At 42.9% G+C, this 17,417-nt stretch overlaps 1 protein-coding gene across 1 annotated transcript in view; it reads right to left on the bottom strand.

The window, feature by feature from the left end:
• Positions 1–14,074, bottom strand: part of Rtf1 (RTF1 homolog, Paf1/RNA polymerase II complex component) — a 57,387-nt gene extending 43,313 nt beyond the window's left edge. Inside the window, exons 1-2 of the mRNA XM_021193011.2 lie at positions 13,862–14,074; positions 1,614–1,724 (exon numbers count right to left, since the gene is read on the bottom strand). Of these exons, the coding sequence (XP_021048670.1) occupies positions 1,614–1,724; positions 13,862–14,074 (324 nt within the window). The remainder of the gene's footprint in view (positions 1–1,613; positions 1,725–13,861) is intronic.
• Between the last annotated feature and the right edge of the window lie 3,343 nt (positions 14,075–17,417).

The raw sequence follows: 17,417 nt of genomic DNA, 5'->3' as shown, positions 1-17,417 counted from the left end.
CTAACTATAAAGATTTATCAGGACACAGTTTACGCTTACACATGCATGGCTCTAATCCTGTGCAAGTCTGGAAGATGAAGGGTAGGGTGGTGATACAAGCCTCTAACTCCAGAATTTGGGAAATAGAGTCAGGAGGCTCAGGAGTTTAAGGCCAGTCTCAGCCATATAGTGAGTTCCCAGGCAACCGAGGCTAACAGCAGAGGAAGACACCATCTCAAAACAAACTCACAAAACAAAGATCTTTCTGCATTGTTAATTCACTAAAAAGACAAAACTGAAAATCAAATTAGTTCATAGGCCTCACAAATTTTGTAACAGATCAGCACTGGCAAAAGAATAAACATTTACTACCTCTTGCTGTAGAAAGCAATTTTAGTTCTACTGAATTATTTAACACTAGGAGAATATTACTATAGTCAATCAGAATGCAAGCATCAATTTACATACAATGAGAAGTGGTAAATACTATTTAGGTTAATTAAACTTTGTGTTATTAAATAAACATTTTTAAATTTACTGTTAAAAGTATTCTCTTAGACTGTAGAATAAGAGACTGAAGGAAAGGACAGACTTTCCCTCTCCCCATCCCTCCCTCAGTGCAGGAAATCACGCGGGAAACATTCTTTAAGTCAGTCGAGAATACCTATCCCTTGTCTTCCACTCAGCTTCTGGGTCTTTTAAAGCTTTGCTTTTGCTCCTGGACAATCTAAGAAAACTGCCTTGATGGAGACAACAGCAGCTTCCTTTTTCCCTTCCTCTAAAGTCAATACCATTACTTTCAGGAATGGCATATCAACCCCCCCAAAGAAAGCTTCATGACTCAAAGTATCACTAAAATAAATATGCATATATATATATATATATATATTTTTTTTTTTCTGTATAATTTTTCTCCTATATAACTCAGGCTGGCTTTGAACTCTTTTTTTTTTTTTTTTGGTTTTCCGAGACAGGGTTTCTCTGTGTAGCCCTGGCTGTCCTGGAACTCACTTTGTAGACCAGGCTGGCCTCGAACTCAGAAATCCACCTGCCTCTGCCTCCCAAGTGCTGGGATTAAAGGCAGCACCACCGGCCCACCACTGCCCGGCTTGGCTTTGAACTCTTGATCCCACTGTTTCGGTTTCCTGAATGCTGAAATTATAGGCATGCATCACAATGCCTGACTTAGAATTTGTTTTCTAACATAAAAGCAGTATTTAAAAGATGACTTTTTAAAACAATGATGTGGGGAGGTGGGGAGGGCTAAAGAGATGGCTCAGTGGTTAAGAGCACTATCTGTTCTTCCAGAGGTCCTGAGTTTAATTCCCAGGAACCACAGGGTGGCTCACAACTATCTATACTAGGATCTGATGCCCTCTTCTGGCATGCAAGTGTACATACAGATAAAGCACTCATAAATAAATAAATCTTTTTTTAAAAAAAGAAAAAGACTAATTTGGCCCTTCTACAACAGAGAATAGTTGCCATAATGTAAAGCTCTGCTCACACAATTTCTGTTCCCTACCAAGTTCTGACAGGTCTTCAGTTACAGTCTTGGTTTAAGGCAGCATCACCGAGTCAGGAATCTTCCTCAAATGCTTGCCAATCATCCAGGCCTACTCCTCCACACTCACCTCATCATCACTGTCGGAGGTCTCTGAATCTGATGAGGCTGCAGGCTGACTCACAGGAGGCTCCTTCTCCTCAGAATCACTGCGCTTCCGTTTTGCCAGGGACAAGAGCTCCTAATTGGGCAGAAATGGTCACGTCAGTTTTGCTCACCAGAAAAGTGTAATGAAATGGCCATTGTCCCCAGATCTTTCTTCTACACGCCCGTGCTTTCACCTAAGTACACACCCATAAGCACTAAGCACAGAGCACGGATCGATCACCAAGATTCGCATGCAAACTTAAACTCTAAAGTCTGTCCTCCTTTAAGGGAGTGAAACAGGAAATGGAACTGGAGCTACTGGAAGCTTTCAGATTCCTCTAAACTGCTAAGTACTGACCACCCATACTGAATGGCCAGAACTATGTATGCAAAGGTAACCTGCTTCATGTTTTAAATGGCAGATAGTCAATACTCCAGGGATCTTTTATTGTCTTCCACAGTAAAATTAGCACCTGTGGCTATTCTACTTAATAAGCTTACAAACTATAAGTTTCTGAGGCCATTTTATATTTTGAAAATGTAAAATAGAAAAAGGAGGTATATTTCTGAAGGATATAGTCCAGAGTCACAAAGTAAGGAGGATACTGGCCAGAATTCTAATCCAAAAATCCCAACACTCCCTCCCATTCACTATCTCTACCCTGTCTGGGTAGTGATGGTGATGATGGTGGTAGTTGTCTGCGGACCCATGGTTTCCCACTACTTCTCCCATAGACTCAGTGCAGTTATTAAAAGGCATGGCAAAGGGTCACTGGTTCCACTCCCTGCAATAACAATACCAGCCAACAGTTACTGTTCTTACTAGATGCCAGCTAAGTCTCTGAGCATCTGACACTTAACTCTTCACAACAACCCACGATATATATTGTCATCATCCCCATTTAAAGATAAAGAAGCATCTAGAGGGCTAGTGAGATGGCTCAGTGCTTGCTGGAAAAGCCTGATGACTGGAGTTTGGTCCTCAGAATCCACATAAAAGTGGAAGGAGAGAAAAGACTTCATGAAGCTGTCCTCTGACTTCCACATGTATTCCAGTCCATACACACGCATCAAACACACACAATTTTTAAAAAATGGACTACATATTTTTGTTGTATATGCATAAGTGTTTTGTCTGTGTGAGTATGCTGAATTCCCTGGAACTGAAGTAAAAGTTGTGAGCTGTCATGTGGGTGCTAGGAATTGTGCAGCCAGTGCTCTTAACCACTGAGCCACCTCTCCAGCCCTACATACACATTTTTAAAAGTAGTGTCTGGAGCAGGACAAGTTAAGTAACATCACTAAGCTATATAATGCACTTAGTAACAGCTAGTACATGAGAGTGCAGGTTCTGAACCTGGCAATGGAATCCTGGCTCCTAATGCAGTTATGATTTACTAGTCTAAAACATTTTCTACTGTGCCAAAGAAGGTGCAGTTAATTGCTCCTGGCAGTAATGATCCTTGACGACCGTAGTACTATGCAATTAGAAGGGAAGTACAGGACAGATTTTAAAGTACTAGACTGCTACAAAGCACCTGTTTTCTTCTGCTAGTCTCTTTCTATTTTAGGAGTACTGTCCTTCCTTGGACAGAATGAGAAAATGACCTTCTGAGATTAACAGCTGGAGCACTCTTCTTCATAAGCAGTCATGAGATGTCTGTCACTCTTTTCATGTCGTTAGAGAACAAGCACACCAGATTCTGACAAGGCTAGAAGTCACAAGAACATCCCCCTTTGGACCAGAGGTAGTTCCTATAGATCACGTGCACAGTATAATATTTATGCTTAATGCTTTAAAAATAATTGCTGGGCATGGTGGTACCTGCCTTTAGTCCTGGCACTTGGGAGTAGAGCCAGGTGGATCTGTGTTGAAGCCAGCCTGGTTTACAAATCAAGTTTCAGGACACCAGGGCTACACAGAGAAACCTGTCTCAAAAAAACAAAAACCAAACCAAACCAACGAAGCAAGCAAGCATCCATACAAAAAGACCCTAGGTATTATTCACATTGATGGTTTTAAGAAACCAGCAATTAAATAGTTTAATACCAAAATCAATATATAGGATCCCACTATTCCTCTAAATTTCCCCCTCCTCTCTTCTCCTATTCTTCCAGTAACCACAGATACTTTTTTTTTTTTTTTTTTTAAGATTTATTTATTTATTATATGTAAGTACACTGTAGCTGTCTTCGGACACTCCAGAAGAGGGCGTCAGATCTCGTTACGGATGGTTATGAGCCACCGTGTGGTTGCTGGGATTTGAACTCAGGACCTTCAGAAGAGCAGTCGGGTGCTCTTACCCACTGAGCCATCTCACCAGCCCCCTTTTTTTGGTTTTTCGAGACAGGGTTTCTCTGTGTAGCCCTGGCTGTCCTGGAACTTACTTTGTAGACCAGGCTGGTCTCGAACTCAGAAATCCGCCTGCCTTGAGTGCTGGGATTAAAGGCGTGCACCACCACGCCCAGGCTAAGAATGAACTTTTAACTCTAGCTGGCAACCAAGTCTTACCCTGAAACAGTAGTTATTACGTTCAATAGATTCATTTAAACTAATGAAACTGGGCTAGCAGGATGGCTCAGCAGGTAAAAGAAACCAGCCACTGAGCTTGAAAACCACATTCAATTGCCAGAACCTATATGATGAAAGGACAAAACCAACTACCTCAAGTTGACCTCCGACCTCCACAAACCTGTGCATGCACATATACACAAGTGTGCATACACACCTTCTATGGCACATGGATCTGTAACCTCAGCACATGGAAGACTAAAGAAGGAAAACTGACATAAGCCTGAGGCCTGCCTGGGATTTCCAGACCATCCTGGGCCAGAGAACAAGACCCTGTAACCAAAAAAGCCAGACAAACCTAACAAATGGCTTTCCATCAATGAGCAAATGTACCACATGATCACACTCTCACTTTGTGTAGAATACTAGCTATAATAGTGTGGAGACAACAAAGACCTTATATACCAACTGCCCTCTCCACTTGTGGAGTTCAGTACTGAATGCTACCTGGGGGAACTCCTGCTCAAACTACTTTATGTCCTAATGAGGGCTTCCGGGTACAGATGGCTAGAACAACGTGTCAATGAAAAGTCTCTACAACATTGCACAAATGAGGAGACTTGTTGTCTTTATTTACATGTGTGCATATCTCTGTGACATGTATGTGCCGTGTGTGTGTGTGTGTGCCTGCAGAGAACAGAAGAAGGTGCCAGACTGCCTGAAGCTAAAATTGTAGATGGCTATGATCCACCTGACACAGGGATACTGGGAGCCAAGCTGGGCTCCTCTGGAAGAATAGCAAATACTCTTAACTGTTAGCCATCTTGCCACTCTCAACATGAAGAGATTATTAAGGGTGATTTATTTAGATTCATTTAGAAGTTGGTATCTGTACTGCTTTGGTATCAGTTTAAAACAAAACAGCTCCATATATAAGGGGCAAATCATCTTGCCTTTCTCCTATACTCACTCCATGATGCCATGCTGGTGATCACACTATGTCCAGTAATCTCTTTCACTACCTTCCCTGTATTTCATCTCATCCACTGAAAGCCTTCACCTTTATCCTGACATGTTTTAAGGACAATGCAGTGTGAGGTGATAACACGATCTACACTAAAGATGTGCTTACTGTAGTCTCAGTGCCAAATCTACTACAGGTCTGGCTATCAAGAAATGCTACATTAGCTTCCACACCAATTTCAATGACTGTTCAAAGGGCACATTTAATTAGAGAGCACAAATTGAGACCTAAAATAAAGCAAGAGATTGGAATTGATAACATAAACTGGTAATATGAGATAGTTGAGAGCCAGGTGTCAGGTGTGGCGGCACAAATTTTTAGTCCCAGTACTTGAAAGGCAGAGGCAGGTAGATTCCTTGCCTGTATAACAAATTCCAGGCCAGTGAACACTACATAGTAATATCCTGTCTTGAAAAGAAAAAGAAAGAAAAAGGGATGGGGCCAAAGCTCAGTAGTAGAGCATCTGTCTAGTACGTTTAAGGTACTTGGGCATAATCCTCAATATTTAAACAAACAAAGCAGAGAGGATAAAGGTTCACATGAATAAAATTCTTAAGGTTTCACAACTCATTAAGGTGCTAAGCTTTTTTTTTTTTTTTTTTTTTTTTTTTACTTAATCCTACAAACATAACTAATACCCAACAGCTAGGTATTATTTGCCCTGAAAGTATCCTGAGTTTTAGCATTGAAACCCTTGCACTCATAGAAAGACCTCAGTCCAGGCAAACTAAAATGCTTGGTCACCTTACTACCAGCACCTATTATGTTCCAAGCATAGGGTCAATGACAGCAAAGAAAAGATACAAATGTCCACGACTTCATGGAATTTAGGACAAGAGTAGGAGACAGTCAGGAAAATAAATCAGTATGGACAAATCAAAGTGCTAAGATGGAAGTGAATCAAGAACACAGGGCGGGGGTGGGGGAGGGGTGTATTATCTGCAGCAATGACAGTAGGAAAAGCTTCTCTGAAGGCTCAAATTAGAAACTTTTAGAAGGGAAAGGAGGGGATATGAGGTTCCCAAGGGAGGAGGCCCTCCAGGACAGCTAAGGCCACTGAGCTGATAATGTTGGCACAAAGAACTGAAAGAGAAACTGTCACTGATGTTTAAGCAAGCAAGAGGGGGGAGGAGAATAAAATGAGGTGGGTCAGAGTAAAAAGAAAGCAGGTTTGCAAAGCAGGGTCAGGAGTAGGGATTTTGTCTGAAGGCAGCAAGAAACCCCCAAATGGTTTGAAGTAGAGGAGTACCTATCCACTACGGACTTTGCAGGAGTCCTTAGGGCCCGGGAGAAGTGTAAAGGAGTTAGTCTGAGCATCATTCCACCTGAGCAGAGGAACAGTGGCCTGACAAAGTAAGGGGCCACTGGGATGAAGAGAATGTGGAAGACCCAAGAGGTGTAAGCAAAGAACTACAATCCACAGAATGCTGTATATTAGGATGTTTGTGGTATTATTTCTTTTACAGAGACTGGCAGAGGAATGTGATCCAAATAGTGGGCCCTGGTTATTTATTAAGAGCAAGGAAGGGAAGGTGGAGTGTGGTGAAGCGATGGCTCAGAAGGTAAAGGTGCCCAGGCATGACAAGCCAAGTTCCATCTCTGAGACCCATGTGGTGGAAAGAGCCAACTTCCCAAAGTTGTCCTCTAACCTACACATGCATGCACACATTAAAACAAAAACCCAAGAATTAAGGAAGAAAGGAAGAAGGAAGGAAGGAAGGAAGGAAGGAAGGAAGGAAGGAAGGAAGGAAGGAAGGAAGGAAGGTAATAAACAAAGAGTTCAGGGGCAGAATGCTTATCTAGAATATAAGGTCATAGGTTTGAACCCTCACACTACATAAACCAGGCATGGTAGCTTGCACTCATAATCTTAGTATCTAAGAGGTATAGGAAAAAGATCAGAAGTTCAAAGTCACTGGCTACATGTTCTGGACCACCCTGTCTCCAAAAAAATAGAGCAAACTCCTTCTTTTTCTGATTTTAAGTTTTAGGGAGTTTTGTTTGTTTTTATATCACATTTGTTTGCTTATTGTGTATGTGTGCATGCTAGCATGCCCCATATACACATGCATGCCACAGTGCACATGTGTTGTTAATTCTTTCCTTCTACCATGTGGGTACCAGGGGTTGAACTCATGGCATCTGGGGCAAGTGCCTTTACCTACTGAGCAATCTTATCAGACCAAACAAAACTCTTCTAAAGTACTAATTTCCAAAGTAGCAGTGTAACAATTCTTTAAATTGCACATAATCAGCACTCAATATGGCAACCTTCCCTTCAAATTCCCATCAAAGTTATTACAAATGGAAAACAAATAAGAAGCTCAGGAAATGTCTAAATATTGTAGAACTGGCGTGACACTCATGCCAGAGTGGGCTAGGAAGGAGGGAGAGGAGGGCATGCTGATGTTATGCTATCTTCCTCATTGCCTCTAGGAAATGATTCTGCTCAAATTCAGTGTAGGGCTTCATGCCTCAGCTAACTCTCTCTGAAATATTCTCATCTAGCCCAGGCAGGAATCGAACTATGTGGCCAAGAATGACTTTGAGCTCCTTAATCTTCCTGCCTCCACCTCCCAAGTGTGGAATTACAGGTGTTAAGTTACCAGGACTGAATTTTTGTAGGTGGTTCTAAATTCAGTCAATTGATAAAAGATCAACCATCCAATCACTCCTTCTCGTGTGTGTGTGTGTGTGTGTGTGTGTGTGTAGGGACAGGGTGGGGTAGGGGTCTTGAGGGTCACAGAAGCAAGGCCGGCCAGCACTCTATGACCGAATCACTCTTCCTTATCCCTTTGGTTTGTAACTTTTTAAAAATTGTATTTCTCTATTTGCCTGTCTTTGTGTGTGTGTCTGTCTCTCTCCATCTATCTATCTATAAGTCTATCTACTTACCTCTATCTATCTATCTATTTATCTATCTATCAACCTACCTACCTGTGTGTGTACACTTGAGTGGCTTGGCCTGCATGTGAAGGTCAAAATACAACGTTCAGGAGATGGTTCTCTCCTTCTGTCATGTGGGCCCCAAAGATTGAATTCAGGTCATTAGGCTTGGTAACAGGAACCTTTACCTGAGCCATCTGAGGGGCTCCCCCTTAGTATTTGAAGACAAAATCTCACATGATTGAAACTGGCCTCCCCTTGTACTTAGAGTAAAGGGACTTTAAATATGTACCACTACATGTGGCTAAGGATTTGTTTTTAACCCCAGACTATAGTAAAAAAGTTACATATGCATTATATAGTTAAATGAAATACAAGTTTATTGAAATAATACTTATCCAATAACCGTTAAGTTTTCTATTCAAATTCATTTTACTCTTTTTTTTTGGTTTTTCCAAGACAAGGTTTCTCTGTATAGCCCTGGCTGTCCTGGAACTCACTCTGTAGACCAGGCTGGCCTCAAACTCAGAAATCCACCTGCTTCTGCCTCCCGAGTGCTGGAATCAAAGGCGTGCGCCACCATGCCCGGCAATTCATTTTACTCTTAATGTCACCTACAATCCATTAACTTTGTGTGGTGCTTTGAATATGCCTGTCCCATGGGAAGTGGCACTATTAGGCACCTTGTTGGAGGAAATGCATCACTGTGTGGGTGGGCTTTAAAGCTCCGCCCAATGCAGAAGATAGTAGTCTTCTCTTGTTTGCCTTTGGAACAAGATGCAGAACTCTCAGCTCCTCCAGCCTCAAGCCTGCCTGGAGGCTGACATGCTTTCTGCCATGATGATAATGGAGCCAGTTGGCCAGCCTCAATTAAATGTTGTCCTTTATGAGTTGCCTTGGTTATGGTGTCTGTTTACAGAAATTAAACCCAAACTAAGACAACTTGACTTCTCCATCCTCAAGAGTTAAAACATTTTCTGTTTCTACAGCTAGGTAAGGTGGTTCTCATATTTATTGGCAGCACTTAGGAGACTAAAGGAAAGGACTATTCTGAATTTAAAGCCAGCCTGCATTACACAATAAGATCCTATACCAAAAACCCCTGAGTTTCACATGTACAGACCTCTTCACTTACTCTGGGCTTCTTTCACTTTCATGATGGCAGTCTTTCCTACCTAGCTTCTTGTGTACATGCTGGCTCCTCAAAAACGAACACACAATATCCTCCCGTTTATTCTTCATTCTCCTAATCGTCTGTTCTTTTTTTTTTTTTTTTAAAGAATTATTTATGGGCTGGTGAGATGGCTCAGTGGGTAAGAGCACCCAACTGCTCTTCCGAAGGTCCGGAGTTCAAATCCCAGCAACCACATGGTGGCTCATAACCATCTGTAACAAGATCTGACGCCCTCTTCTGGAGTGTCTGAAGACAGCTACAGTGTACTTACATATAATAAATAAATCTTAAAAAAAAAAAAGAATCATTTATTTTATGTATATGAGCACACTGCTGCTGTCTTCAGACACAGAAGTGGGCATCAGATCCCATTACAGATGGTTGGGAGCCATCATGTGGTTGCTGAGAACTGAACTCAGGACCTCTGGAAGAGGATTTAGTGCTCTTACCCACTGAGCCACCTCTCCAGCCCTGATCTCCTTGTCCTTAATATCATCTGCTCCAGGTCTCAGCTTAAATGTCATCCTCATCAGGGCAGGAATAAGCCTGACACATACCAGCCCTTCCTTCATAACCTGCAATCCAAGGCCTGCCCTTTCTCTGCCACCGTCTCTAAGGTCCGTGAAGGTGGCAGACACTTCCACTCCATTCATCTAACCTAACCCATTCATTGAAAAGCAACAATCTCTACTCTTCAATGAACAATAAATATACCAAAGGACCAAGTCTAAAACAAGTTCTGAGTTGGTAAGATGGCTCAGCAGAAAAGGGTGCGCTCTGCCTTCAAGCCTGACAGTCTGTAGTCAGGCCCCAGAACCTTAAAACCTGAATCATGAAAGGAGAGAACCACTTATATACCCTGGCGTCCACACTTGTGCTCCCTACCCAAACGAAGAAAACACAGAAAAGGGTTTCTAAATGGTGTAGGGGTTGGAGGTAGAGATCAGTGCTAGAGTGTGTGCTGTGCTCTCAGGGATGGACAGACAGACAGACTACACACAAACACAGAATTAATCAAAGCTGCACAGAGACTTCACTCTTCTCTAACCATTTGTAAATAAAAGCCAACTGAAAATAATTTAGTAAATAAGCTGCATCAAGCTACATGTAACATTATTATACAAATTTAAAACTTCACAAGCTAACACTGCCACTCACAAATTCATTACAGCCTTCAAAATCTGCCTGACTAACATAAAACAAAAGTAAGAAAAAGAGTAATTTTAAACTTCCAAATTTTATAAGAAACATTTATAGATACTTTATATCAGTGGTTTATACAATATGCTAAACAGAGGTCCTAGAAAATATCTAGTGGGCCTATTCAAAATAAAAACTATTTTTTTTAAGTATGGGGGCTGAAACCCGTATGCTAGGTGAGCACCCTAAGGTTAAATCTTATCTCTCGCTCTCTTTTTGCCGTTCGAAATGGTTTCACCAGGTTGCGCAGTCAATCTAGCCTTCGGCTTACAAGCAGGCCCTAACCTTGTGATTTTCCCACTTTGGCCTGAGTAGAGTAGCAGGGATTACAGGCTGTGCCACCAAGTCATCTTCAAAGGCAAATTTCATTGCTGTCACTTCAAGTTGATGAAAAACAAACAAAGAACAACAAAGTTTCGATGAAATAGGAATGGTGGCTCACCTGTACCCCTGAGACTTTCAAAACTGAGGGGGACACACTGTCATAAGTTTCAGGCAAGCTTGGCTACAAGTGAGACACTTTCAACAGAAACAACAAAAAATGAAAAGAAAGAAAGGAAGAAAACTATAAAACATTTTAGTATAAATATACCTAAACAAGTATGGAGAAGGCAAAGCAGGATGATGGGTGGGGAGCCTTGTTATGTAGTCCTGCCCAGACTCCCTGAGTGGATGGTTGTGAGCCATCATGTGGTTCCTGGGACTTGAACTCAGGACCTTTGGAAGAGCAGTCAGTACTCTGAGCCATCACTTCAGCCTCCCCCCAATCCCAACACTTTCTAACTGATTTGATAACTCTATTTAGTGTACCTTAAAAACAGAAGTCTTAGTAACATGGAAATTAGCCATGAAACACTCTCTAGCTGGGCATGAAGCTGAATGTGGTGATGGTTCAAGTCTGTAATCCCAGCACTCTGGACGCCGAGGCAGGAGAACTTTTAAGTTCAAACCCAGAATGGACTTTGCAGCAAGATCTTTCCTCATAAACTAACCAAGGTTCTGGAGAGATGGGTTAGCTGTTACAAGAGCTTGCTGTTCACAGAAGACCTGGGTCCCAGTACCCACGTGACAGCTCATAACTGCAGGCCCAGCCCCAGGGAGTCTAATACTCTTCTGGCTTCTGTGGGCAGTGGGCAACAGGTACACACATGGCCCAGATATACACGTGACGGGAGACATTCATACACATCAAAAAGAAAGAAAGAAAGAAATCTTTTTTAAAAATAAACAATTCAAAATAATAATTTTCTAACAGCCCACTTTTTTTCATTTTGCATTGTGAAAAACTAAAAGACTATACTAACCTGATGTGGTAGAAACATTATGGTTGTAAATGGGTTAAATTCCAATTTTACTACTTACTAGTGAATTGCTCTAGCTTCTTTAAGCTTGTTTTCTTCTAATGTAAAGTGGAAAAATAAGGTCAATTCACCATGACTTGAAAATGTGACAATGTAAATCGAGCACTTCATCAAGGTATCTAATTTATTCCATATGTAATGAAAATGATTACGCGTATACTCCACAGGCCAGCAAACAGAGGGGAAGAGGTATGATATAGACTCTAATGTTTCTACCAGTCTAAAAACTTATCAAACTTTTATAGACAACATGACATTTTTGGTAGATTTTTAGGAGCCTTTCAATGAACATACCTTCAATTTATTCACTTAATTCGTACCCCTAAACAGGGGTCCCTGCCCCTAGTCCTTCTACTGGCCCCATTACTTTCCTATCTCCCTGCCACCTTTTAAAGGTTATCTATTCCTTTCTTTCTTTTTCTTTCCTTCTTCCTTCCTTCCTTTCTTTTTTAAGGCAGGTGTGATGACCCATGTCTGTAATCCCTGTACTTAAGAGGACAAGGTGGGAGAACTGGTTTAATTCAATGACAGTCTGAGATCCTGTATCAAGGTAATGTGTGTGTGCATCTTGTTCGTTAAAACCTTACAAGTTCTTCCCTCATAAGAGCCCTCCCTTTTCTTTCTTTTATTTTTGGGATGTTTGTTTGAGACAGGGTTTCTCTGTCCTGGACTCATTTTGTAGACCAGGCAAGCCCTCCCTTTTCAAGTCCTAATTAAACCTGAAACCTCTAGTCTATTACTAAGGACTCCTAAGAATACTTTTATACAAAAACTTTGCAGTTTATACCAACATTTTTTATTATAAATATTTGTTTTATGCAACTGTCTAATTCAATACACGAGGCTGATATTTATCTCCATTTTACAGTAGAGACCAAAGGTAAATGGCTAGAAAGAAATTAGGAGGGCTGGTGAGATGGCTCAGTGGGTAAGAGCACTGACTGCTCTACCGAAGGTCCTGAGTTCAAATCCCAGCAACCAAATGGTGGCTCACAACCACCCATAATGAGACACCCTCTTCTGGTACATTTGAAGACAGCTACAATGTACTTATTTAATAAATAAATCTTTAAAAAAAAAAAATTAGGCCTCAGAATTACAGATTCTGAGTTTAGTACTCGATCTACTCCATTTATAAAGCTATTGTATCCTGCCTACCTACCCTTCCTTTATGTCATTTACTCATGAAACATGGAGGAAATCATCCTTGAATCTCCTGATACCATCAGAGTACTGCTACACAAACAGCTTCCTCCCTGCAGTGTTTTTTAAAGCACAGAAGCAATGCGGGGGTACTCCAAGACGCTAAGGCTACAAGTTACTTTCAGTACTTCTCAGATCTTCAAGTGAAAAAGAATTCTATGCTGCTGCATAAAAAAGGCTGAGAGCTTGGGCCACAGTCTCTCTCTGCTGCCCTACAATTCACAACTTCCAGTTATCTGTCCTTTCTCCTCCTCCAAAGAGTTTTTTGTCTGACATCCCAACGGGAACCCATTTCGACCGTAAATGACCATAGTCTCCAAAGAGACTACAACGAAATCTCCCCCCACCCCAAGCATCACGGAAACTCTTCGGGACATCTATGGGTGTCCCTCCTATGTCCACATGCCTGGTCTGAAAAACTTCACCTTCCCGAGTCCACACCTTCTAGACAAATTTTCCCTCCCACCGCCCCATGCTCACTCACTCTTGCACCTCCTCCAAAATCTCTCAGCCATTGGGGTTGGCGGGCGATACTTCCTATCTCGCCCTGCCCGAATCTCCTGGCCTGGAGTCATGACGTCCCGATCCGGCCCAAGCAGACAGCGGCCCCCTTCAGTACCCCAAACCCCGAGGCCCATCAGCCCATTCCCTGCCCCGCCTCCCGGCCCAAGGCGCCAAGTCCTCGGGGCTCCGTCTCCAGGCCTGGCTCCGGTTCCAAGGGCCTAAGATTCAGCTGGGAGACAGGAAGGGACTACCGCAGCGGGACAGACACCAGGAGAGCCGGGCGCTCGGGCCGGGCGACTCCCAGCTCCCGTGGCCAGGACTGAGCCCTCCCGCTCAGCCGGCCCGCGCCTCCGCGGCCTGCCCTCACCTGATCCAGGTTCTCGTCGCTGCCGCTGTCTTCCGTATCCGAGTCGATCACGACACGGCCTTTCCGCTTCTTTACCATGGTGGTCCCCCGGCTTCCACGCCGGACGCCGCCCGGACTCCCCTCTTGCCCGCCTGCCAGTGGGACCGCCACTGCCGCCGCCGCCACCGCCGCCGCCACCGCCGCCGCTCGACCCACACAAAGGCGACCGCGCATGCGCGCTCCGCTCCGCCCCTAGCCCCGCCCCCCGCCTGGCGCACGCCGTTCGCCGGCGCCTGGAGCCCCGCCCCGCCCCACCTCCGACGCAGCGCGAGGGGCGGAGCCACGCCCCCGAGGGTTCCGGACCAGAGCTCCCTGGTCTCTTCTTGCTGTGCGGAAGCTTCTGCAGTGTTGGAGTTGTAGCTTCCACAGGGGTTACCTACTTGAAACGAATCTGAGCCTCCGGACTAGGGTCCACTCTGAGGAAACTCATGCATCTCCAGCCCTGGAATGCGGCCTCAGGGACCACCCGCTTAGACGACAGCCCCTGGAAATTGCTGAGAGCTTGGGTGGAGGAGCCAGAGTCCGCCTGCCTGGGCTGTTATTAGTGACAACCGAACTGCGACCCAAAAACTAGGGAAGACTATTCCAGCGATATTCGGAGAACTCAGATTCATTGAAGGGGAGGAACAGGTGTCGGGATGTGGGATGAGAAGAGATGTGGCCCAAGAAGAAAGCAGTAACTTAATGAGTTATGCTAAGTAGTTTCAAACTTCCTTGAGTGTCCTGTGTCTTTAGTAAAGAACGACAGTGTCTTCAACACCAGAAGAGAATGAGAATAGAGAAATAGATGGGTTCTGAATTATTTGCTAGTTGGGGCGCAGAGGAGTCAGAGATTTCAGATTCTGATTTAGAAAGATGAGTGCAAGCTTTATCTAGATAAGAAAATATGACAGGTTTGGAAGGGAAGAGGGCTGTAGGAAATGTTTTATGTCGGTTGAATTTGAAGTCATCTGACAAAAAGGTCAACAGTGGGAATGTATTTTTATATATTATTTATGTGCAGCAGGGTTTATATTGTTAGGGAGTATAAACAGTAACAATTTGAAACTGTTCTCAGGCCTTAGAAACCACTAGTTCACTCATTGCGATAGACAACTTTAGAATTCAAATCTTTCTCGACTAAGTTGATGAGTTCTTGCTCTCTTACTCACTATCCTGCTTTAACTCTCTTAAGTTTATTTTTCTCAACTACAGTACACATCCCTTGCCAGGTGTGGTAATTATAAACCCATATTTTTAGATACTTGGAAGGTTAAGACAGGAAGAACGTAAGGAGAACATCAAGTCCTGCCTAAGTCTGCATAAGGGTCCAAGGCTAAGACCCTGTCTTAGTTGATCAATCAATATATAAATAAATGCCAGGCAATGGTGGCCCATGCCTTTAATCTCAATACTTGGGAGACAGAGGTGGGCAGATTTCTGCATTCCAGTCCAGCCTGTCTACAATTCAAGTTTCAGAACAGCAAGAGTTGTTACACATAGAAATTCTGTCTTGAAAAGCCAGAGGAGGAAGGAGGAGGAGGAGGAGGAGGAGGAGGAAGAAATAAAGTATTGGATATAGCTCAGTAGTAATGCTTTCTTTCTTTTTTTTTTAATGCCTTTTTTTTTAAGATTTATTTATTTATTATATGTAAGTACACTGTAGCTGTCTTCAGACACTCCAGAAGATGGAGTCACATCTCGTTAAGGATGGTCGTGAGCCACCATGTGGTTGCTGGGATTTGAACTCCAGACCTTCAGAAGAGGAGTCGGGAGCTCTTACCTACTGAACCATCTCACCAGTCCAGTAGTAATGCTTTCAAGCACATGTAAGGCTCCAGGTTCAATCTTCATTATTAAAAGTAACAATAACAAATGTTCGTGCCTCAAAATAGTAACAGCCCCAGAACTCATCAGTCTGAGGCAGAAGGATAACATATTAACAGTAGCTTAGACTACATAGCAAAACCCAGTCATTCATTCATTTGTGTGTGTGTGTGCAAGCATGTATAACATAATATGTGTCTATATATATATTATATATGTATACCTAATACAATACCATCCATAGAGAGAAAACACTCTCTACTGTTAGCTAATTGAAGAGGTGTTTAGGATTACATTGATGGAAACAAACTAAATAAGACCCAGGTACCATTTTATTCCAGAAGAGTTTTACCTAACAGAAAATCCTAGACATCTGCTCCCCAGCATCTTCACATGCAGTCCATGGCCAAGATTATCTAAAAGGACCACAGAAACTCCTGAGTTTCTAAGGCACCCTTAAGTCTGATGCCTCTGGTAACGACTCTAGATGTATTTTTTATCACAGGATTGTTGAAAAGAAAGCTATAATATAGTTAATGAACTTTAAAGATTATCTTTGCATAAAATCTGTTGATTTTTAAGCCATCTCCAGAGGATTCTCAAAGAATTCATGGACAAGTTATTCCTTATTAAAAAAAACAATGTCTACATTGATGAAATAACTGTTCTCTCTCAATCCCTTCTTGAATGGTTTCCAAAATGCTTGTTGAAAGTTTTCAATCAGAAAAATGAGGATAATTGAGCGTGCTCCTCTGCCTCTCAGTCTTTGAGTTCTTAGAAATTTTAAATGAGTCACCACATAAAAGAGTGTCCAGAATACTTTCTGAAAAAGCCAACACTGAGTACATGTCACTTATTATTATTTTTTTTTTTTGGTTTTTCGAGACAGGGTTTCTCTGTGTAGCCCTGGCTGTCCTGGAACTCACTCTGTAGCCCTGGCTGTCCTGGAACTCACTCTGTAGAACAGGCTGGCCTCGAACTCAGAAATCCGCCTGCCTCTGCCTCCTGAGTGCTGGGATTAAAGGCGTGCGCCACCACGCCCGGCTACATGTCACTTATAATCGTTGCACTTTGGGGGTAGCTAGGCAAAATGATGCAGACCGGTAATCCCAGCACTTGGGAAGTGGAGGCAGAAAGATCAGGAGTTCCAGGTCAGCCTGAGCTATATAGTAACTTCAAGACCATCCTTGGCTAGATGAAACCCTATATCAAAGAACAAACAACCTACTGGAAACCAAATAAGGGCCAGCAGGACGACTCAGTGTGTAAAAGTGTTTGCCATGAAGCCTGACGATATGAATTTGATCCCTAGATCACAACCAAAGTGGAAGAAGAGAATTGACTCCCAAAGTTGTTTTCTTAACTCCACATATGAGCTCTGGCACACATGCACACACACATAAATTAAAAACATTTTAAATGAACACGTCAGGCATGGTGGCTTAGGGAACAGGTAGACATCTCAATGAGTTTAAGGTAGCCTGGTCTTCATACTGAGCACCAGAAACAAAGTGAGAATCTGTTTTTATTCAAGACTATTCCAGAGGTCAAAAGGAGTTTGTGTGTGTGCATGCACCTGTGAGTGCATGTGTGTGTGTGTGTGTGTGTGTGTATTCTGTAAGAGATCAAACTCTCTCTCCTCCCTCCCTCCCTCCCCTCTCTCTCCTCTCTCCCTCTCTCTCTCTCCTCTCTCTCTCTCTTCTCTCTCTCT

The sequence above is a fragment of the Mus pahari genome, chromosome 3 (assembly GCF_900095145.1).
Source record: "Mus pahari chromosome 3, PAHARI_EIJ_v1.1, whole genome shotgun sequence".
Taxonomy (NCBI): Eukaryota; Metazoa; Chordata; class Mammalia; order Rodentia; family Muridae; genus Mus; species Mus pahari.
This window is presented reverse-complemented; position numbering and strand designations above follow the sequence as displayed.